Below are 25,957 nucleotides of genomic sequence, written 5' to 3' on the forward strand. Positions count from 1 at the left end.
CACAATGGCTTGATTAATGAAAAGTTTCAAAATGCTTTTAATTAAAGACATAAATATATATTTTCTTATTTGTATTGAGAAAAAAATCTGAATTATATAGATCATATATATTTTGTTCTGATTTTGGATAGAAATAATTTGCTACAACTATCTTACGTAAATTTAAAGCTGAAAATCAAGCCTGTACATTCTCTTACTATGTATGTAAAAAGCAGTAATAACTATTAAAATAAATCATGTATGTGTATTCCATGGCTTTTCCTATAATATATCAAATGTTCGAATCAACCCGTCACTTGGGCCAAATTAGCCATGGTCCTAATCAGCTTGCATTCAAGAAACTCAAGAGTCAATCATGGTGTATATGTCCATACAAGCAAATAAATCCACAGCAGTTCATACGAAAGAAGTACCTGACTGCTATAGAAAATACCTCAAGGAACTACTAAGTGACACTAAGAAGCACCAAGAGGCACTAAGTGCTATATAAAGTGGCACTGAGTAACCACCAAAGTATTATTTTTATGGATAAAGTTCAGTATTATCATGATACAGTGACCAGCTACTCAAAACTTATTTTAGGAGTCTAGAAGGTTTTTTTTTTAAGTATGCCTGTTTTTCGTCTTCCTTACCGCCGGCGCCAGTTTATATTTGCCAAATTTTGGAGACAGCTGAAATTGCCAATAGTAGAGGGGTATCTATTATCTGGACTCTTAATACTTTGTAGAGCTCGAGAACAAGATCGTCAGTTTTCTTGGGTTTCTTTGTTATTGATACAGTGGTCCTCAATCTGTCTTTCTAAATATTTTTCGTAACACTCAAGAAAGTGGTCATGGTCATTTCTTAATTTTACCTTTAATATGTAATTTCTCTCATCTAACTACATGCTATCATTTGCATGTGCTATTCCTGATTGACCAAATATTTCTTTTATAATTTATGTTCTTTCTTTGGTGCTTTTTGGTATTTTGTCAGTCATCGGCCGAGTTATGTTCTCCTTTATATATTTAGTACAGGTTTCCGTTTCGCCTCGGGAAATGTCATATCAACGATGTTGGTCGTAACGTTTTCGTCGTCAGCAACATCAGCACTTATATTTTTGTGAATTTCAGTCCTAAACTTTCCTTCAGGTGTGCTAACAAAATCTGTTGTAAGAAGACGTCTTACAATCCCAATGTAATATTAAAGGACCCATTATTTTTGGTGGTTCCAGAGGCTCTCTTCTGACAACCTTATGGCTTTTATAGACAAGTATTAAAGTTCGGTTGATTCCGATCACGCCCACGTTTGACTGCAGAAAGGACTGTAAGTCAGTAAGTTGTTCTTTGGTATAACAAATGATTAATGGTTTTGATAGATATGTGGCATGAATGATGCCGTAAAATATCTATGCAAAGTGAGTACATTATATGTAGGTGGTTAAGGTGTTAATCGTGTTAGCTTTCTCAAACCATTCTATGTCCTTTCAACACAAAAGTAAATTATCTTTTTTCCACTTGAAAGCTAACAGTTACCTTAGTTTCGTGGATTTCTGGTCCAAACTAAGTTTTGCAAGTTCTCGACTTCTGGAACCATCACAGGTGCCACATTCGTCATGGTGATTGGGCAGCTTTCCATATCGATTGCCCGTGATATTTTCCTCGCCGTTTAGTACAATAAAGGCGTTATCCTTTTTCACAGATAGTACTGATTTCTCAGGTGGTATTTCGCTATTTAGAATATTCATAAGATCCTCAACTGCAAAAATTTGCCTCCTGGAAGAAAGTGTATCCCGGGTGCTTGTGCTGGCTTTGAAACGTTTTCTGGAACATTTTCTTTATAGATTTATTGAAGATCGGACATGTAATTATTTTGCTGAACGCTACTGTCCATAGAAGACGGATCTTGAGCGATGCTCTTGGAGGTGTCTGTTGCTGTATTTTAAATCACCATATATGTAACAACGTGCCTCCATATGCTTATAATTTGTTTTATATAACAGCTGTACATAATATCATTTGTTTTGATATGAGAACGTCTTTTATATAAAGTGGTACGTAATACCATGTGTTTTGATATATCCACGTCTTTTATATAACAGTGGTATGTAATATTATGTGTTTTGATACGAATATGTTCTTTATTTAACAGTGGTACGTAATATTATGTTTTGATATGCATATATTTTTGTTTAACAGTTTAAACTAAGACAATAATGTCCTGAGTATGTGCGAACTATACAATGATTTGGCATGAGGTTTAAATCTTTTTATTACCAGATGACTAAAATTGTAACAACCATCTAACTCTATTGTCTAGAACACCTTATTTAGCATGGTATAATTGTCGTTACATCCCGTGTCCCTGAGCGGAATAAACATTGCAACAAGAAGCTTTTATCCAGTCTTTGCAGAATATGGCGAATAGAGATGTGCAAGACACCCATGTTTTAGTTCATTAAATAATTACTTGTTCCAGCCCAGTCGATGTAATCCATGGGGGCAGTCATAATCGACGACCCGATCATTATCGTGAAACAGTTTTTGCAAATATGTGGAACATCAGAATTATTGTAGATCTGAGAGTCTTCGTTACACAAATGTTCACAATTTGAACAATATAACTCTTTGCAAGATTCACAAAAGCGAATGCAAACAGAAGTGCAATTTACGCGACAAGAACCGCCAAAATGTGGCCTTACTAGCTGCGGAAATTTTGCACTTTGCCGCATACATGTAGCATGATGTCCCACCCAGTCACATTATTCTGACATCAGGCTGACAAGTCCTAACACTAATCTCTTAATGCTGAGCGCCTAACGAGCAGATGTTAGTACCATTTTTATGTCTTTGCTATGACTAGGCCGGGGTTTCAACCCGCAACCTCCCACGTCCGAGGCAGACGCTCTAACCACTAGGCCACCGGAGCGGTCAATATGATTTGATGACATTGATTTACAGATAATGCATAATGATTGTAAGTTTGCAAACAATTGTTCTCTTGTTAACAAACTTCATGAAAACAAGGCGCCAAATATGAACACACCAATATATATAGAAGCACAAGGGTGTTAGACAGGTATTGTTGCACTTTCTTTCCTTCCAATTATAAATAGGCTTTAGAGACAGCCAAGAAGCACAAACTGTTCTAAGGGACCAGCCTATACACCATAGCTGTCTTTAACATTCATATTCATACATATAGTATTTTTTAAGTACGTTTTACACAGAATGTGACCTGGAGATCTGAAAATTGTTTAAAAATTTCTTCGCGTTTCCTGTACATTAGCAATCAGCGATAAAAGTCACTTTTACGAGCTAATTTATATTGCCAAATGTATAATGTAAGCGACCTGGAAAGTGAACAGTGCGAATAATTCTTCAATAAAGTGTATAATTATTAGCATCAAAATGATACAAAAAAATAAACTGTCTGTATGCATGTAATATTACAAAATTACCACCCATACATGTACTATCATAGATCAGTTTGACCCACGTACTTCACTTCTGGAAAAAACAGAACGTCAAGGTTATACACCAGCCGTCAGCGCTGTTGCTTTTGTTAGGGACTTCAATTCGGTTAAATTAATATATTGTGTTTTGTTGTTTATATTTTATAGTTAATGCACAGTTATTCTTTGTGTTGAGACTGGTGTATAACACTATACAAACAACAATAGAAACAATGTTGTATGACCATCAATTTATTCAGCTAAAGCAGCTTGAAAAAGACCAAGTCACCACAAAATACATGCTGAGTTAAACACAATCATGCACTCCCATTATCTGTATTTAATTTGCTAGTAATTGAGAGAGAGAGAGAGAATATTCATGCATTACACAACAAATACATTGCTCTTATTGTGAACAAAAATTGTAATTGACGATCAGGCCAATTTTCTGCCATAAACGCTCAAATCAAGCTAACTGGTGGGATCGCCAGAGCAGTGCCCTATTTCGAAACTTTTTATACGACACTTCAACCTAACTGCATGACAATCGATCAATCAATCGCAATAATGCAACTGTCGTAAAGAACTGAAGACAGTTATAAACAAAACCCTTGTGGAGGATACAGTTACTTAATCCTAGTATGTAGTATTAGGCATATGTGCCTAGCTGTACCTAATACGGTTTTTAAATTCGTTCGTTTTCTACGACAGAGTTTTTCCTGTCAATGCATTAATTTCGAAAAATTAAATTTTGGACGTTTTTCTGTATATATTTGTTTAACTTTTTCAATTTTCAAAATTAGCAATAAATGCGTACGGTACGTTTAAGATATTCATGCACAATGTTAGTGTTAGCTTGAGTTACAGATCTTGACAGTGGTCAAGGCATATCTCGGGCCTTCTTTATTAAAATAAAACCGAATAAAAGTGTCAAATCGACTGACTGTTTAAAATACACTGGCAGCGAGACTAATCAGAACATGCATTACTAAGACATTCCTAGCTACCACAGTGGATGCATTGCATATATTCATTGATGGTACACTGATATTGTGAAAGCATTACATAGCTGGAATTTATTCCACTCAAATACATTCTTATTCTAAACCAAAATCTGACCAAGTTTCGTTCAGTTTGGTGTTGCGTCCTCATAATAAACATGACAAAATGAATTATTAATGATTAATTAATTTGACTGCCTACTAATCCTATGTTATGTGAGGATCTTACAGACATGACTAATTAATTTATGCTCGTCGCTGTATGAAATTTTAGTGGATACATTCTGAGAAAGACGATTTCATATTTTTTATTATCTTGGATAAAACTTATAGATATTGAACAGACAAAGTCTACAAAGTTTATAACAAAATTTCCAAACATATATACTATAAAGTAGCCAAAATGATAATGTTTAATCAAATCAATTCGAAACCTTTCATCCGGTCTGCACGTAATGTTTATAGCTGAAAACTCTTTATATGGAGCCCTTTGATCCGTATAACTTTGTCAATTCAGTATCTATCCAGTTTTCCACGTTCACAATGAATTCAACATACACATTTAATTGCAGGTTCAACTGTACTGACTACACTGCTCAACAGTGAAATCATTACTGACTTGAAAAGGCCCTAATCTGTAGTATTTTGGTGTGCCGAACACGAATATAACCGTGAAAAATTTGTATTGGCTCTCGTTTTGAAGATATTCATATACCTCATTTTCTATGTTTCACTGTGTAAATTTCTCCAGTAGGACTGCAGCAACATCCGGAATAATGATGTAACATTGCATAATACCATCATGCTCACATCATCCACAGTTGATTGCATCATTTTCTGATGCAATGCAATACTAATGCCATGCGGCTGCTGAAGTAAGTTGACGTCAGCAGTGTACTATACATGTGTAGGCCTATTATACTAATGCCAGGCGGCTGCTGAAGCTGACGTAAGCAGTGTACAATATAAAGCCCAATCAGATAGGTTCAGCATTTAAAATATTTTAGACGTTGTGCGAGACAGTTCAAGCTACTGTTACATAAAACTTATTATTTTATCCATTTACGTACAATAAAGAACAGTAATGCCTCGAAAGTGTGTTAATACCGAGGACAATTTTTGCTATATTTGTGGGGAAGTGACATTTGCCAACCAGAAGAAAAGTATCAATTCTCAAGTGAAGAAGGCATATCATCTTTACTTCGGATGCAAGGTTGGTGACCAAGACAAGCCTTGGGCTCCGCATATATGCTGTGCTACATGTACAACACAGCTTTCACAGTGGTTGAATTGCAAAAGGTCATCAATGCCGTTTGCAGTCCCAATGGTGTGGAGAGAGCCAAGCAACCACCTAAATGACTGTTACTTCTGCTTGGTTCCTCCTCTTTCCGGCGGAATAACGAAGCGAAAGAAGTCGAGAATAGTCTACCCAAACATTCCGTCTGCATTGAGACCAGTTCCACATGGTGAGGGACTTCCTATTCCAGAACCTCCAGCAGAATATTCTCTTGATTCATCTGACGAAGACAAAGGTGAGTCGACCTGTTCTTCTCCTGGTCCATCAGCATGCAGTGATCCAGATTTTCACTGTGGTGCATCATCAACCCCACACAGAATAACACAGGAAGAACTAAATGACCTGATTCGTGATTTGGACTTATCAAAGAACAAGGCAGAATTGCTAGGATCAAGACTCCAACAATGGAATCTTCTAGAAGAAGATGTCACAATTACTGCATATCGAAAGCGCCACCAGCAATTGGAGCCTTTCTTCAGAAAGGAAAGTAATCTGATATTCTGTTCCGATATTGAGGGCCTCATGAATGCTTTAAAAATCACTCATGACCCACAAGAATGGAGACTATTTGTGGACTCTTCGAAACTGAGTCTCAAGGCTGTGCTTTTGCACAATGGAAACATTCTTCCATCTATTCCAGTAGCGTATGCTGTCCACATGAAAGAGACATACGATAACTTAAGGCAGCTACTGAATTCCATTGAGTATAACAAGTACAGCTGGCACCTCTGTGGTGATTTGAAGGTAGTTGCCCTTTTAATGGGACTGCAGCAAGGATATACAAAATACATGTGTTTCTTATGCGAGTGGGATAGCCGAGCAAGGGAAATGCACTACATGAGGAAGGAATGGACTCACAGGCAGAATGTAGCCATTGGAGAGAAGAATATCCAACACCCAGCTCTGGTTGAGGCTCAGAAAATCTTGCTACCACCCCTTCACATCAAACTAGGTTTGATGAAGAACTTCGTGAAAGCCATTGACCGGACTTTGCCAGCATTCCGATACCTGCATGAAAAATTCCCTCGACTCAGCGAAGCAAAGATTAAAGAGGGAGTTTTTGTGGGTCCTCAGATTCGAGAGCTTTTCAAAGATGACCGGTTCAACAACTTGCTGGAAGGTGACGCGAAACAAGCATGGAATGCTTTTCGCCTAGTTTCTACAAACTTCCTCGGAAATGTTAGGGCAGAAAACTATAAGGAACTAGTAGAAGACATGTTGATGAAGTATAAGAAACTTGGCTGCAATATGTCTCTAAAGATTCACTTCCTTCATTCCCATTTGGATTTCTTTCCTAGCAACTGTGGTATTGTTAGTGATGAACACGGCGAACGTTTTCATCAAGATATCGCAACAATGGAACAAAGATACCAGGGAAAATGGTCCACTACAATGCTGGCTGACTACTGCTGGACACTCCTCGGAGATGCTCCCGAACAGCTGTACAAGAGACAGGTGAAGAAATCTAAGATGTAGTCAATGACTTGATTTTTTATAGGTAGGCTATTACAGTTGACCTTTTACTATTGGAATGCATTTCGTTATGTAAACATTAATTTCTTGCAGATTACAAAAAAACTAGAGCCAATTTTGCAATTTGACTGTCATATTCGTGTTCAGCACATAAAAATTGATAAGAATTGACTAATTTTATTTCAGTAACATGACTTTTGTAAAAATTTGTTGTCCAGTGCTATCTTAATTTGTCCAGAGAAGAGATGCATACACATTTGAAAGGTTGCCTAACAAATTAATATATTCTTTTCCACTCTTCAAATGGTCAACATATATGGTCATTTTTCGTAAAAAGAGCATAGGACACATTCTGCGTAATTTCGCTTACAAAAGGTTTACATCATATGTGTATTTAATGAACAAATTTTCCTTCACAGAATATAATCGATCTTTTGTTTCGATTTCACAAGAGGCAATGGTTTATTTAGAAATTAACTTCCCTTTGCATGTGAAAATAATTCAAAATTACCCGAGAGCTCTCAATATAGGAACAATTAATGTAATACTGGATAATAATCAATCTTTTCTAGGACATAGTTTTTCCACTTACGAGGAGGGAGGGACATGGTTTTTCCATTTACAAGGATGGAGGGGTTTATTCAGAAATTTACCTGCCTTTCCAGGTGAAATTAATTAAATTAGGATCATTCGAAATTAGGATCAATTACCGTAACCGTACAAATGTCCTTATAAAACGCGGGTCAACCAGTAATCATTTCCATCCAACTAATTGGCCAATTATACAGTTTTCCGGCCCGGATACGACTGAAATAAATCGTCTTTGTTCGACCATTAACATTTTTCATATGACCATAGTACTGACACGTAATAAAGGCTTTTGTTGAATATCTCTGACGATTTAGATGACAAACTTTAGGATCATTGTTATATTGTTTATTACTGCAGCATATAAGTATCTGACCACATCACTTGCAAAAGGTTTACAGCATTTGTGCATTCAATGAACGCATTCTCCTTCACAGAATATAATCAATCTTTTGTTTCGATTTCACAAGAGGCAATGGTTTATTTAGAAATGAACTTCCCTTTGCGTGTGCAAATAATTCAAAATTGCATGAGAGCTCTCAATATAGAATCAATTAATGTAATATTGGATAATAATCAATCTTTTCGAGGACACTTACAAAGAGGGGGGATTTATTTCGAAATTTACCTGCCTTTCCAGGTGAAATTAATTTTAAAAAATTAAGCATTATCCCACATATTAGGATCAATTACCGTAACCGTACAAATGTCCTTACAAAACGCGGGTCAACCATTAATCATTTCCATACAACTAATTGACAACTTTTATAATTGAATATCTCTGACGATTTAGATGAAAAACTTTAGGATCATTGTTATATTGTTTATTACTACAGCATATAAGTATCTGACCACATCATTGATCACCTCTCATTTCTTACGAAAAGTTTTATTCTTAAGAAAACGTACCCCACTATATAAGTTCTTTGGAGAGACCGTTAGGTTTTCTACATACATTTTATAAAAATTAATGCTTTTTTATTTTGGGCGAGACTTCTTACTGGAATAATTAGTGAAATTTCAAATAAGTCATGCCATATTACGTTGCACTGTTCTTGTTATATTAAATGTATTTCCTTTACCAGACAAATTTTGTGTGATTTAGTACAGAATAATTTATGGTTACCTCAGTTATTCCATTTGTTGATTGCATGAAAAATAAATATGTACACCCTTGACATTCTAGTGTTTTCAATTATTTGAAAAGCAGAATGTATAGGATATTTAAAAAGTCTTTAACTTTTGATTCCCTTATTAACACTGTATAGACTGATTTTTACAAAGTTCCGCGTAATCAATGACAGATATCCAGCTGCAACCGGAAATGGCTAAATTTTTGGGATATATCTGAAAGTAAACGTGAACTGTGTGCCACACAACATATAACTGGTGAATTTTAGTATCTTTTTCAATGTCTTTAGTGAATTTTAGTATCTTTTTCAACGTCCTTAATGAATTTTAGTATTTTTTTCAACGTCCTTAATGAATTTTAGTATTTTTTTCTATGTCAATATGATGCTAAAATAGCACAATAATATATAGGTTAATGGAATCTAAAACATGCATATACATACAAATTTAGTAAATTGCTAAATAACACAAATGTCAACGCACAAATTAGATTAAATAAATTTATAAAACTGATATATAAATCAGTATGTTCCCGTGTAACTCAAAATAGTTATGCCCTTTACCGTTTCAATAGTAAACCTGCTGAATTTTCAATATGACCATGTCCTGAAAGTTCGCGACATTGTATACATTAGAACTATGAAAAATGATTGGTTTTATTTGCTGATTTAACGGCTGTGTTTTCAATAACTCTAAATTTTAATCTTAAATAAGAAAATTAAATTAACGTTTTTATTTACTTAATACCCCATCAAAGTTGTGTACTTCACATATATATGAATGTTCTGTAATGCCTTTAAGCAGCTCTCTCGACCTCGAATTATTATTTTCATCCTGCTCCTTCCTATGTTTCTTAAGTAGATGAAGCAGCGTTGGTGATCGTAAATGACTCATGCGCTCTGAATGATATGATCAGGTTTTATTACTGATTGTATTTATTTTCTTTTTTTTCTTTCTTGTTCTTCTTTGGTGTTGTATCATCTCCTTGCCTTCAATGTGACTTTATTTCATACCCGAACAAAATTACTCACCATCTCTGTTTGAGCAGTGTTTGTTAAAAACGTTTTTTAAAGTATTTTAAAATGTTAATAATGTTGGCTGTATCTGACGCCGAATAAGCATAATTTTTACAACATGAATGCTCCTGATCCTAACAGGCATCTCATGACTTTTACTAAGCACTTTAGACTCCTCAGAATTGGCACACCTTGGTCTTTTGTGGTGGAAAAATCGGAGAATCCTAAGGAGATCACCATCAACCTTGGAAGGGAGACCATTTTACTCTCGCGCATACAAAACCGGTGAGAGAACCCAGGACAGTTTATTCCATAACATCTATATGCCAAAAGTAATTTTATTGATTGGTTGATAAAGCGATATCCCTTGCACCAAACTGTTTTCCTTTCCACCCTTGCCCAAACCGAAAGAATTCTTGCATTTTTCCTGCTGTTTTATTTTGTATACCATTTTTTAATGCTCTTTCTTTTGTACTTCATCTTCTGCGTCTCTCCTCTCTATTTATAGTCTTCTTTTACACTACAACATTGCGAAATTTCTCACGGCCAAGCCTGCTCCAGCCATATCATCTTCAACAGCCCTGGTAAAAGATGGACGGCTGGAAGGATACACGGCCTGCGTTTGTTGGGTATTACATAATTTATTTGGTTGAATAATACCCAGACAGTAAAATTATAGACTTCAAACCAAAACTAGGTTGATCAATGTATAAGGTAGTTCACATTACTGACTTAAAATCAGAGATTTTTAAGTAGGTTTTGATTATTTTGGTTTTATCTGATCAGTTGGAAAATAAAAGAGGAAGGGAAACACAGTTCAGTAGACATGGATACCTTTGGTTATATAGTATAGATGGAACAAATAAAACAATTGTTATAAATTTAAGGGGTAACTTATTTGTTAAACAGGGCCACAGTAGCAAAACACACGGGCAAAGGGTTCATTATGATCAAGCATGTCGCATCTGATTGGAAACAAGGTTTTGCTCATAATTTTGCTTTAAGGAGTGCTCTACGAGAACGATATAACACACCCAAGAAACTTGAATATTAGCTATTTATCTCGCACGATTTCTTGTCAAAGCGGCTCTGATTTTTTCGATGAATTGTTTTGTTATTGCAAAGACATTAGTCAAGTATGAGTTTTACTTTTTTTCGTAATAGGTTTTACTTATCATGTGAAATATGAACAAACCACCAATCCATCAATCCCAATGAAACACATGTACAAATTAACTAATCCCTTACCAAAGCCATGGCCGTAACATATTTGGTACAAAAATAAAACAGATAAAAAGAATACCATGTTCTAACTTGCTACCTGCTGAGCTGATTACCTTCAGGAGATTTGAAGAAAATAAAACATGGGAAGCTCAAAATCTGTCAAGAATATTGGGGCTACTGCATTCTCGCTGAGGCTCGTTACAGATAAATTTAAAACAATAGGTAAATGGATATAGCTATGGGGAGGAAGTGGGTTCCAAGACTAACATTATAACAACTGGACTCACAGTCCTACAAAGTAAGACCACAGGGTCAACCCGTGATATTTACGACATGGGGGATGGGATGGGAGATAAATCCCGCTGCTCCCCCATCGTAACGGTCTTGGTCGATTTCTTCCACTGTTTCACTGTTGGACCTCCATCACTATAACCATTTATCGATAGTCTTAATTTCATGTGTAAGCAGCCCCTGTTGGAAACACAAACTGTTAATGAACGCGAGTATAGATTTAAAGAAATGAGAATTGGTTATTCGCAGTAAAGATTCGGTCAAGTTACAATGAACTCGTGAAAGCATCCAATCCAAGAGTCATATATATGTCAAACCCAACGACACATCCTTTACTTTCAATACTGAGCTTCTACTCAGACCACATGTGCCTATTTAGATAAAGTATTAAAGCCATGCTGTGGAGATTTTCAAAACCTCAGATCGCCTTCCATTGGTAGAAGTATTGTTGGATGCTGATGTAGCTATTACGTTACAGATGGCGAACACCCTGTTTTATGCCTTTAAATAGCTACGTAGCATACGCCCTCGACAAGAATTAAAACGCTTAAAAAAGATTCGAATACCGATAGGAAATATCTTTTTAACAAATGACAATATAAAAATGAAAGAATAAAATTATAAAGAATTGCAATTGTAAAAGTTTGATGTTGTCATTTTCTGATTTTGTTTTGGTATAAACCACGATAAACTCATTAAGAAAAATATACCAAAAAAACACCAAACAACAGCAACATTAAACTCATAAATACACGTCAACATCTGAGCTAGGAAAGTATTTAGTACCACGTTGTGTTGTTTGGTTGTTTTCTAATAGCAACTTTAGCACTGTATTGGGTTTTATTAAGCCGAAGAAGTGGAGTTTGATGATTGAAAAGAAATCCACGTAACATTAATAAAGTTTAAATGTGGCCGTACCACGTTATTTAGCGCGATGACCATTCCGTTACATTGTATCAATAAACAAATATTAATATGTTATACTCTAGAGAGATATTATTCCTACAATGTTAGACCTGATATTTATGTTTTGGGCGTCGGCGCCGAAAAAATAAATATAAGGGTCGAGATCTTACATTGTAGGACCAGAGAGACATGCATAATAAAGTGCGCATATAAATATTTGAAGAAACAAAAACGAAAAAAAAAATAAAAAGAATCACGTCGCGATGTACAAATAGGCACATAACCAAATTGAACCTGGCTAAACTATTTTTTAAGAAAATACGACTTTATAATTTCTTGGACAAAGTTTTAAGGAATTTAAATAAAATACACAAATTTGTATATTTTATTATATGTACAAATGTTAACATTTGCATAGTGTACAAATTTTCACATGTGCCAATTTCCTTTTGCACTCCCTCAAGAGCTGATTCAAATGTACTCACCATACAAGTGTTGATAGTCGTGTATATCCGTGGACATTACTAACTGTAAGTATGCAAAAACATGCATATGCAAATTTGGACACGTATGTTACGTGCCACATGCGATTGTAGTATTACATAACAATTACCTTTAAACCATAATATTACACGAAACAGATGGCCAAGTGGTCTAAAGCGCTCTCCGTTACGGATCACTGCCATCTCACCACTGTCTACGTGAGTTCGAGTCTCGGATTCAGCCAATGTGGGTATGTGAGAAAGCTTGCCAGTAGCTTCTCGTGGGTCGGTGGTTCTTTCTGGAGTTTTCCCGGGTTCTTCCTCCACCGTTAATACTGGCCGCCATGTATAGCCTATCGTGTGCTCAAATATGGCGTTAAACCCTACAACAACAACAATTACACGAAACAACGTCAGGCATTTAACCACTTCGCTGCAGGGCCGGTGTAACAAGCAAAAGTATACCCCCAGTCCAGAGTATACCTGGGGTTAAAGCGGCCTAGGCCAGATTATACCCGGGTATATTATGGCCTGGGCCAATTTATACCCCTGGGGTATATTATGGCCTAGGCCAATTCATATCCCTCAGGCCAAATTATACCCCATCATATCAATAGTGTTGAGCGATACACAAGAATTGCTTAATTTTTCAACATTTTATTGAGGATTCAGCTTTGTCAGGTAAGGTAAGTGACATGTTTCAGTCGTACTCGTAGTCTGTCAAGGTATTTACATACAAGATAATATATATATTATCGCAGTAATTTGGTACACTATCGTAGTAGTGACAATGCACAACAATTTGAGCTTTTTTTGTAGAAAACTTGAAGAAGGAATCAAGAATCATGATACAATATATACCTCACATTCTTCCAGTCCAATTGTAATGATTAACTATTATATTTCCAACACTCCCATCAATGTGTTCTAGTTTTTAAATCACAATGGTATTCTTATTTCTTTAAGCTGAATCTAAAACATACCTCAATAAGCTCAGAAAAGGCGGCGATGATTGTTGCTCATGTTTTCCTGCTACAAGTAAATACCAGAACGATAAATAAATATTAATTTAATATATAAGTGGGGCATATTCTGGCCTGAAGGGGTATGGTCTGGCCCAGGCTATTTTACACCCCCGGGCATAGTTTAGCCTAGGACACTTTATTCCCCGGAGTATACTCTGGCCTGGGCCAAACTAAACCCGGGTTTAATCTGAGCAGGGGTTAATTTGGCCTGCTACACCTGATTGAGGTATACGCTAAAGAAGCTACAGCTTAGGGCCTCACAGTCTGAAGGGGCCTCACAGTCTCGCAGCCTTATTCTCTGTAGACACTTACCAAATAGGGCTTCTACAGCTTCCCAAAGCTTAGGGCCTCACTGTATCTAAACCTGGTTCTGTTTCGCTACCATTTTTTTAATAATAAATCATCAATCAACACGACTGTCATCATAAAAAATTAACAACAACAACAACGATGGCATCAACAGATCCTCGTTGCTTTGTCATTATTATTGTAACCGTCATTATCATTATCGTCGTAATCATCATTATCATTTTATAATTTTCTTTGAATAAGAAACGTAGGTACAAATACCTACTTTCGTATAATTTGACACAAATCGACTGAAAATCCCAAATCCAAAGATATGTATACTAATAATTTATATTCACAGTACATTTACCACCGCTTTTTTAAAACAAAAAATGCTTATTCTATGTAGGTGGTCGCTCAACAAGAGTGCAAAATGCCACATAATGACTAATTTGGTACACAAGATCTTTCTATTACAAACAACAAAACAAAAACTACCTGGTGATTTAGAAAAGAAAGACACAATGTATGTTTCGCGACACCGTACCATAGGATGTTAAAAAAAGCCACGGTGATTATTTGCCAATTCAGTCTGTTGATCTGTTTACAATTCACCCAGTAAGACAGGAAAATTGGTAATTACTCTCTCTCTCTCTCTCTCTCTCTCTGGTACATATATTAAGGCAGTAAACATCAAGAATAAACGAGATTTTATTTACTACATCTATTTTTTGGGCATCTATTTCTGATGCATACAAATATAAATTAAGGCAGTGTGTATTAAGGATAAATTCGAGTTTATTCTCTCTCCCCCTCTTCTCTCTGATACAAATATTAAGGCTGTGTGCATTATGAATAAATTCGATTTTATTTTCGAGTTGAACGATATTAATTATCTGTCAACGATTACTTTGTTCACAAGTTATTTGGATCACTTCTAAAAAAATAACAACCCCCACCAACTTTTTCTGTACATAATTTGTCTTAGAAATTGTCTTATCGTGAGTATAAAGTAAGACAAGGAACAAATCTTGTATATATTAGCCATCCGGTCAAAATAGGTCCGGACGATTTGCGTCGAATATCTTAATTTTGTGAAAGGTAACCATATACATTCACCGAATATCTTGAAAAATATCTTCACTTCATGTTAAATAAATTATCCATTTATAAAGTTTTACCCCTGCTACTTAACGCTATATGGTACATTCTTAGTCTGTTTCTTTTTTTTTTACCGTCTTTTGAGTTTATGAAGAAAATATATGTAAAATTATTGAACCGAACAAGACCGAATTTGTATATAGGTACCTTAAAAGGGTTATTAGACCTAATCAGGTTTTGATGACCTTAAGCCCATTGTCACGGGCCACAATTAAGTATCGAGGAAAAGACTGCTGGTTCCGAGCAAAACAGTTCAATTATCACCCAGTAAATCTGATGGTTAAGGTCACAGGCGATAGATATATTGTATTACCATAAGGACGTCATATAGTGAACAGTAAATATCCAATATCTGAGAGACCAACTCTAACCTAATTTGATATGTAGGTCTTTTATGATATTTCAAAGACCTTCTTAAGATATGCATGAAGTAATCAACTTGAGTCAGGCCAACCCTAAAACATACTGACTAATACCCATGGACCGCAAACCAACTGTCGATGGTGTATGGTGTCCCAAAATAGTCCCAACTCACATCAACGGTTTTTGAGGGTGGCAAGTAAGGCGACCGCCCCAGACCCCGCTCCTGAGGGGGTGGGGGCCGCGCTTCAGGCATTAAAAAACCCGTTCTCCACGACCACAAACAGGATTTTTTAAAATGAATAATGAAAAAACTAAATTCGTGCGCTAAATCGCGAAAGTTGATCTAGTCTAGACATAATCAGTGTTTGCAGTTAATCTAGTCTAGACATAATCAGTGTTTGCAGTAGCATGCCAATTGAGATACCGATACTCTGGCCCCTATGATCTTGTATTTATCTGGGGCTGTTCGTGAACATCGTAGAATTATGTGATACTGTATTTGGAAAAGGCATATTGTTTGCATAGTTTGCACTGAAACTATGATTCATATGAGATAAGCGCCAGTATACAATTATATGCTGTTATATCACCTGATATGTTAACAAGTAGGCGTGGTTGACTCCGTTCTCTGGGGATATGCCAGTTGCAAAGTCAAATTATGGCTAGCAGTGGGGAGTACTATCTCTGCTCTGGTGATTGGTCAGTTAATATAGACAAATTAGAAGATCCAAATATCAATAATTATCACGACAACGTAATGCATGTCATCTTAAATGCAGCTAACCTAAGTATCCCTAAAGTAAAAAATAACCAACCAAAACAAATAGTACCATGGTGTAATGAGCAGTGCACAACAGCGCATAAGGCAAAAAAAAAAAGCTCTAAATAAATTTAAACGTACCAAAAATTCATTAGACTAACGTCAATACAAAGATAAAGAAAAATTGCTGGAAAATACAATTAAATCAGCTAACGATAAAAACTGGCAAGCTTTCTGTTCTGAATTAAACCTAAATACTAACACAAAGTAAGTCTGGGATAAGATCAAAGCAATTAGGGGGGAAAACAAACCCATTCAACACCCCACCCCACCCAAAAAAATAAGACCGTAAACCGTATTATCTTCAAGCTTTTATAATAAGAAGGTGTCGTTACCTTAACGTACAAGTCTTCAATGCATGTAATGTGGTTCTCGTATATCTTATAACAAAAATAAGTGTGACCTCTCTTCTTCTTTAGCTGTATTAATTTGTTCATAAATGTATATCAACAAAGGGTTTTTGAAACAAAGGGTTTCAGCAAACTGGGTGGTACAAAAATGCTATAGTGAATGTATGGATTCAACACTACGAAGTTACAGATGTTATAATCCATGTTAAATCCTGAGCAGTTTTGAATCTATAGGACTTCCATTAAAATTTAAGTATGCTAGTCTTAAATTTCTATGTACCAGTCATAACTTAGCGACGGAGACTGGTCGACTTTTCGTGGTATGGCTGTATCTGATAGAATGTGTCCATGTTGTGAAAAGAATCATTCAGGACAAGATGACCACCATTTTATTTTCGTATATAACTAGCTAGATAGCTAGAACAATTGTCCTATATACGGGGTCCTCGATATGCATCAAATGCAAGAATGTGTGTGTGTGTGTGTGCGTGTGTGTGTGAGAGAGAGAGAGTAAAGAACTCATAAGAGCAGTCTTACCGATATCTAGTCGAGCATCCCCTCCACCATCCTCCACAAGACTGGTAACTGACACTTTCGGAGTAATATATTGTTATAACATTATATCTGAAATTTTAAAGAAACTTATTTAATGATATGCAAAAAGTATATTAAAGTAGATGAATGTTTTGATATATTTGACCATTCAATTTAAGTCAGTATGTGTAACCAGCAAATTAAAAGAGGATTGTAATGCTCGATTGCAAAATACACTGACAATATCACAATAGCCACGAGGAAATGAAAATGAGCAAACATTTTTTAAACCACTGAAAGGAAAACATAAACCTAACAAATATTATTCTCCTTTACATAGCTACATGAGCAAGAAACACATAAGTACAAGCACATACGTACAAACAAGAACGTGCACGCACATACATACATACATACTTTTGTCAATACCTTCCTTTAAAAAAATTATGTTTAACTACTTCTCAGCTTTTAGATATAAACGTAAGGACAGTTTGTACTAACCCTAAATTCTGATGATGCCAGTGGGCATATAATTGGAACTGCACGATGTTATTCCGAAACAATCCGTGAATATTATTGGAGTTTGAGAATTCACATAATTCTATTAATTGGATTAAATCCATTAAAAGGTTACTCAAGTGTATGCTCTTCATTTATAATAAACACCATTAATATGCTTTATAATATAAAACTATAACTAGGTCATTAATTTTACTAGATTTCAACACACGATGCTGGTGTGAAATTCCTTATGTGTGTGTGAGTGTGTGTGTGTGTTATAAAGCTTGCCTGGGGCAAACTGACTAGAAATTTTAACTTGACCCTGGAAAAGTTGAGCTTGTCCTAAACATAATATCACATCATGAGTAAAACATAGGAAATCGTGTTATATTAAGAAAACTTTTATTTGCTTTGAATCTCTGTTGGCACCTTAAAGCTGATAATTATAGTTATCCCAAAATATACATGTAAATATACATCAAGATATACATGTTGATTAGAGAGAGTTATAATGAAAATAATATATGAAACAGCAAAAGCAGACAAGTATATGCATATAGAAAGATATAGGGATTTGTAAAGTATTTGGAAATAGCTAGATTTTTGAGAGAGAGAGAGAGAGAGAGAGAAGGATCTGTTAGTAATGATATATTTATACTCAGAACTCAAGGACTTGTGATTACATATTTTATCCATTAATTTTACAGACACCTTCACATCAGCGACCTACAAATACTTGACAATACACCTTTTGAGACTGATTTGAGAACAGTTATTTTTGTCCATTTAATTGTCTTTAAAGCAGTATGTATTGAGGATCCTATAATTATCGTGTAAGCAACATCAGGGCCGACAAAGGGGGGGGGGGGGGCGGGGATAAATCCACGGGGCAGGGCTAGTAAAGGGCACGGGCCGAACAACACTTTTTAACATCTAAAAAAAAATTGTTTGAACAAGAACTAGGAGAAAACAGGGTGTTTCTGACCCCAGGACCCGTGATCGCTCTCTACGGTCCTGAACAACACATAAACGCCACCTGTGGTGCAACATTTTTCTAACATGAATCACGCTTTGAGCGAAATCCTCCAGGTTGTTAATAGTTGGAGAGGAGTGCCTATTATTTCTAAACAAACGGCTGTCAAAGAATTTTCACCAGTTGTATTTTAGCACTTAACACCTACTCGATATAGGCAGGAAAGTCGTCGAATCCGTGATACGTACAAATATTATCATTATAAAATAACTGATAAGTTAAAATATAAATATTTATTCCTTTTTCGTCAAAACTTTCTTTAAATAGTAAATATTCACATAATCACGCAAATTTGAGACTGGCCTCAATGTTTTGATTTTTTTAAAATTGGAAAACAACATAATATCGGAACAAAACACATGAACACATAAAAGCTTTTAAGCGTTTCGGAAAAAGTCGTTGGGGGTTGGGGGCGACACACCCGAGGCCAATAGCTTATCACAGCTAAAGGACGAATGTGTATTCACAAATAATAAAATGGCTTTTGATATTGCCTACATGATGGAAATGAAACATACAATAGATGAAATAAACTGTAGTCAAGCGTGCAAAAGAAGGATGCGCTACATATAAACACTAAATAACGGTGCTGATATATGAATTTTGGCGTGATCGCATGGTATTAAACTTGCAGAACATGAAGCATTAAGAACTAAAAACGATCATTATTCGGTAAATTAGCTCACACACAGAGTTACTGTATTTTATGCAGACCACAGACGTTAAAGAAGTTTTTGGTATATTGTATCCCTCTCTCAGTTAGTTGCCCATGGGTAATTGCCTTATATATTTGAGCTTGTGCCGGAGTCAGGCAAGTGGATTTGTAAATATATATTGCCTTTTTTTCAGACAGAAAGTTCATATTATAATGATCAACATATTTTAAATTATGTAAACATTTGTTTATACCAAAAATATATGTTGTACATCAGTTGTGTGTGTTTATGCTTTAGACGAAGATTTGTGTTAAATATTTAGTATAGTTTTAAATATCTGATATCATTCATCTTTGATTGGAAATTTCAAGATATACAACACAGCAGATAAAGGATTAGAATGAAAACCAATGGCTTAGAGTGCTCATCTCATTTGACAATACAAATATTTATAGTATATTTGAATATGGCGGATGATATTGAAGTGTAGACAGAGTTAATTCAGTTATATTTATTTTCTAAACAAATGTTGCTTACGTTAAGTGCAACTTGTACAAGGTCGAACATGAAGAATTTTACATCTACCGTACTTCAACCCAAATAAATGTGTCTGGGAACATGACTGTCGTTATTATTTAATACCGTATTACAATCGTTTATGCAATTGTACAACGAGTCTCGATTGATAGTGCATTCCATTATCGACTGACGAAAGGAAGAAATGAGTTTTAGTTGCGACCTGTTCTAGCGTGTACTGCTGGGGAGTTCATTATAGTACTTAAGTCACTACGAGCAATATTACTTAAGCTGTCGAAATCAGAGATATGAGATAGTGATGGCTTCAACCAGATGTAATTTAGTATACAAGTATAAATTTGTGGATTCAAGACTTTCCCATCCTAGTTCTCGATGTAAAGCTTCAATAGATACCAAAATTATTTGCCAGCCACGATTTCGGTCTGATTCATGATGTATTTTTCCGAGTTCACTTTTGTAAAGTAAAGTATATTATCCTAAACCACATTGCTTCATTTCAGAATAGACCCTATAAAAGCGGTATATATCATTCCTAAAAAGATTCAATAAAGTTGAATTTTAAGTCTGCGCATTACAAAAAGTCTTGACCATGTCTTTCTTTCATGATAGTGCACATTTGTTTGTGCCATCAGCAGTGTTTCGAGAGAAAACTTTCAAGATGTATGCTTGAGCATATATATTGGTGGGGGGAAGTGTTTATCAACTTTCTTTAAAATTTTAATGAATTCTGTTTCAGAAATATTACAGGATACAAGTAAATTAGTTGCCCATTAAGAGATTTGTTCCAAGTCAGAGTTGAGGTTTTGAGCAGTTGCTATTGAATTAGGTCAGAAAAAAGTGACTTGTATCATCTGCAAATAAAGTTATATTGGAGTGTAAATTCCCACACAATATCGTTCAAATATGTCCCAAAAAAAGAAAGCGACCGAAAATTAATTCTTGGATCTATGCAAGATTTAATATGTGTACGTGTGTTTTGGATTTTAAACGTAGTTTTAAAACATTTCAGTGATATTGATATCTGCACTGTTACAGTTTTATAGAGATGTCTAGCACTGGGGCATCATGTAGCAGACATGTAGCATAATGTCCCACCCAGTCACAATATCCTGACACCAGGCCAACCAGTCCTAACACTAACATCTTAATGCTGAGCGCCTAGCGAGGCAGATGCTAGTACCATTTTTATAAGTCTTTGGTATGACTCGGCCAGGGTTCGAATCCGCATCCGAGGCGGACGCTCTAACCCCAAGGCCACGGGAGCGGTGCAAGATTTATGATACCTCCAGTTAGAAAGTAAGCCTGGAAATATCACTCGTTGTTCTAGATATTAAGATACCTCGAAAACCATTTTAAAAGCTTCCTTTGAGGCCTGTCGCTTTCAATTCATCGACGATTCCGTTTATGTCATACGTTATCAAAATCTTTACTTATATCACAACAGTACCATAAAATACAACGAAAATGTCCTTGCCGGAATCAACTGTTTGGCAAAACGTATAATAGAGGTATGTTAGTTGTTAACTATCGCATGTAATAAAGCCAGACTGGAATTGTGCATATTGGTCTGTAATTAGATACACACGTGTGTTTTGTTTCCAAAAATCTTGGAAAGGTGGCGTCCCTAAAAGACTGATTAAAAATTGAACAACAAAATGAGAGGGTGAATTAGTCACCATTGGGGACATAAGCATTACCTATCGGAAAGCTTTCGATAACATTCTGTACTTTTACTGGCGTTTGTTCCATAGAACTAAAACTGACATCTTTATGTATAGGTAGATCTTTAAGATATACATTTGTTTCGTCATGTACAGTTTGCTTCACACAACAAATGTTTCAATGTGGTCAACTTCTTTGGTGTTTATGTAACCGTTGAGTTGACGTTATAGCATAGAACATGTACTGCGAGTACTGATGAAGACCTTAATGGCTTGTCGGATTATTGGGATTGTTTGGTTCCGCAGTGAAAGAAATTTAGTACAAAGAAAGCATGGCTCATAAATCTAATAATTTATGTGTCAAAATGAATCAGTGATATTAATACTTGACCTATGAGGTGTTCCAGTCGTAGCTATTACACCGTAACTGGATAAACATTATATTTCTAAACAAGACAGAAATGGCAAAACTGTGAAGCTCCAAAACTTGCATTGCATAAATAGTTATACATTGCACTACCAACCAAAACCCACCCGCCCCTACCCTATTATATCTTGCAGCAATGCATTTTCAAATTAAAGTATGCTGCATGACAGGAAAGTCGGTATAATCGAAAATGTCGAAACTTAATGGGAGACCAGGGTATTGGTATTTGAGAAGTTGACAAACATACAATTACTCCAGTTATAGAAATGGCATGGGTAGTCTGGATGGATTGGGGTTTCTTCCTTTGCGGAGAAATCTTCAGGAAAGAGAAGCGGTAGCAGTAGAGACAGTCCGATTAAGAAAAATGGTGTAAAAATGAAGCAGATTGCAAGAATAAACGTACGAGCTAGATGTGTAGTATAAAGAGCTACTAAAAGAGACCGTAGAGTTTGTTTTCGGATATTTAAGAAAATGTTTCCAGTTTATACGAACTAACTAAATGTTCTGTATCAGAGCTATCCTTTATTAATATCTGTAATTTGTGCGTAATAAATTTATAAATAATTGAGATCCCGATTTCGTTGAAGCAAAAAAGTGGAACTTAAGATGACTCAAAAGAAACAAGCATAGCTTATAGAAAAATAGCGCCGAGACAAACCTGGAGTTGCCGGGCATTTTGCGAACCCTCACTTTACATAGAACATATGCACTGACTGTCAAAGTTTACAAATTTGCTTCACCTCTAAGAGATAAATATACATTTCATCTTTATATCCTGCTTCATTACAGATTCTGTGCAGCACACATGGCCACTTAAACAGGGCATAACTTTAACCCAGTGAGGTACGAGTACATATAGCCGTGTTGGTCAGAGACCGTTGGTCTTCAAGAAATACTTTGAAGCTGGCGGTCATAACTTAGGTCCCTCAGATGTGAGAAAGGGGTTTCAAAATGACCGAAAACGACAAGGACGGTCTTTGTTTCTCATAGACCTCCATGGACGGAGGTGCAGCCCCCCCCCCCCCAACCAAAAAACAAATATGTACATCAAGTCTGATTAGTACAATTCTTTTATTTGGTTTACTTTTCTTTTTCACACATGGCTATACTTTTGCATCACCAGAGATTATTCATAGATGATTTTACATGGATGCTCGTTTGTCGTGAAATTACAGAAATTCGTTAATAATAATATAACCTCGAGCTGTTGGCAACGTCTGATATATTTTAATATTCAACCAGTTTCATGACTAATTTCAAATGAACACGAGTTTTAGATTCTATTTATTACATAACGTAAACATTTAATCGCTTTATGGCGATATTATGTGACGTTGCTAAGTGTTACGACACTGTGGCAAACGACTTTTATGAGATAATATCATGAGGCCAATAAAGTCGGGAGTTGTGCGATATGCACAGATTAAAGCTGTGTCCCTGTGAATCAAAATCGTTGATTTGGGAGTTTGTATCTTTTCGAGACTATAAACATTGTACTGTACAGTCAGTAATCATAAAACTTTCTATATCTCTCAGAGTTACTAAAAAAAAGGGTTGACATGGAGATATATACACACATATAAATGCACGCATGCAGAAGAGAACATCAAGAAGACAGACAGATGGACAGAGATAAACAAATGCACATATTTACATACCCTCCTGGTTGCAGTGCTTCAGAAAGCGTGGACAAAATGGTTATTAGGCAAGAGGAAAAAAATCTATGGTTACCAAAGCCCATCTCTTCCCAAGAGCTACCACTAAAATGAGAAATATTTCTATTGATACATGTATGTCACATTCTCAATGGCTGATTGGTGTAGACGGATTCAATGGCACATAACGATAGAATTTTACTAGGAAGTCAAAATCGGTTCACCTGTACCAATATATTACACGCATTTACACAGAATGGAATTTTATTTTCACTTCGTGGTTGAAAATGTACTTATTCATGCAAAGTACTCAGTATTATTGCACAGTTCTTAATTTAAATTTTGCTAAGTATCAGTAAACGTCAAAGCGAGTTAACTAATAACATACACCAAGATTACAAGTCTCCACAAGTTTCCGTATCATAGCACCATACACACAGGTTTAAACTGAGCACAACTCTCTCTCTCTCTCAATTGCAAGTAAGACGGTAACTGCTTGCTAGTTAGTTATGCGTATTAAAGGCAGATATAGGAAGCGAATAAAATATACTCCTTGCTAATTCGAGTAAATATCCAGTGACATGGAAATATGTATTTATGGACCAACGTACAATCAGATTGAATAAGAATTTCTCACTGAAGTTAGTAACCCATCTAATTCTGGTACACGTCTCACATATTTTTAAATTAAGCAATACTTTCTTCATATAATTTTAGGAGGTAAGACACTCAAGCACTCGGCAGCGAATTATGATTTTAAGGATTTCTTGGCGATCTACGTTAAATATTCATCACTACACTGCCTACTTTCAATGTCGCTCGGTCATTTATTTTTTAGCTATCAAGCTTCTAATAATGATGATATTCTTCGTGACGAAATTAGTGTTATTGTATAACAAGTATCACCACTTAATATTTCCTACAAATGTCACTGTTTAGCATCAGACTTTCAGAAAAGTGTGACCACTTTTAAACACTGTCGCCGAAACTTGTGTAAGCTACGTTTTAATGAACACTGGCCAGATGAAAACATTTTATTAAACATTATTAAATATAGTACTTCCCTTTATCTTCAAACTCTCGGACTAAATGCCTCGTGTGCTGCATAAATAGCAATTCTTCAGATGTAATAATTAGCACGGATTCAGTCCCAATTTCGCTGTATTAAACACGAACGATCAACATATGCCATATAGTGTACAATCTTTAAACTTAACTGCAATTAAGATACTTGAGCCTATTTTCATGTCAAAGATAGCTTTCAAATATCTTAGGATTAAAAGAACGCAAATCACATGAGATAGTGACTAAAATAAATATCAAGTTGGAGTTATTTTCTTGGCAATAATTTTGAGCACTAAGGAAAAAAAAAACGATGTATAAGAGCTAGATATACCCCTCCCCCCTTCAGCGCAATGCTGACATTTCAGAGCTGTTGATGCTGGGATTTTTTATGTGCTCAATAAACGGATCAATTTAACTGTAGCACAAAGATTATCTCTAATGATTTTACTACGGTGACCTTTTAAAAAGAACTCAGACGAAAACATCATATTTACCAAAATCAAACAGTATACAATGTGAAATCTCTTAATTAGAATCAGGTAGTTGTGTAAATTCCATGTATCCTATAATCCGTCAGAATGTCAATCGAATTATTACATTACTCTCATGTTTCTTTCACTACGCGAAGGAAAATTATTCCAAACTTAATTATAATAATAACACAATCTCTGTTTTGTTTTTGCGGTGGGAGGTTAGTCATGTCGTCCGACCATTTTCACTTTCTATATTAACCGTGATTTAAGACAATGAAATATATAGTGGACAATCAAGGCCATGGTCATGTTCATTTATGTTATTTAAAAACTGTAGCGTGTCGTCCCCGCAAAACTGCTTGCCTGCAAGTGCCCATCTCGTGATGGGTACACATATAAAATTAATCAAATTGCACGGGTTTCAATATTGAATGAGATTTATTTGAAAAAAATCATTAACAATATAGAATTTTCAACACATCCCCCCCCCCTTCCAAACGGGACATCCGACACGAACTATTCATAATTTCACCTAATAATTTTATTTAAATTTATTTTTATGCGAC

General features: G+C 35.6%; 1 protein-coding gene across 1 annotated transcript in view; it reads right to left on the minus strand.

Moving 5' to 3' along the window:
• The window catches only part of LOC149805302 (uncharacterized), a 192,644-nt gene that overhangs the window by 159,160 nt on the left and 7,527 nt on the right, over window positions 1–25,957 (minus strand). Inside the window, exons 4-5 of the mRNA XM_089933948.1 lie at window positions 23,857–23,958; window positions 17,387–17,473 (exon numbers count right to left, since the gene is read on the minus strand). Of these exons, the coding sequence (XP_089790074.1) occupies window positions 17,387–17,473; window positions 23,857–23,958 (189 nt within the window). The remainder of the gene's footprint in view (window positions 1–17,386; window positions 17,474–23,856; window positions 23,959–25,957) is intronic.

This window comes from Sinohyriopsis cumingii, chromosome 2, assembly GCF_028554795.1.
Source record: "Sinohyriopsis cumingii isolate HCF-2022 chromosome 2, ASM2855479v2, whole genome shotgun sequence".
Classification (NCBI taxonomy): Eukaryota; Metazoa; Mollusca; class Bivalvia; order Unionida; family Unionidae; genus Sinohyriopsis; species Sinohyriopsis cumingii.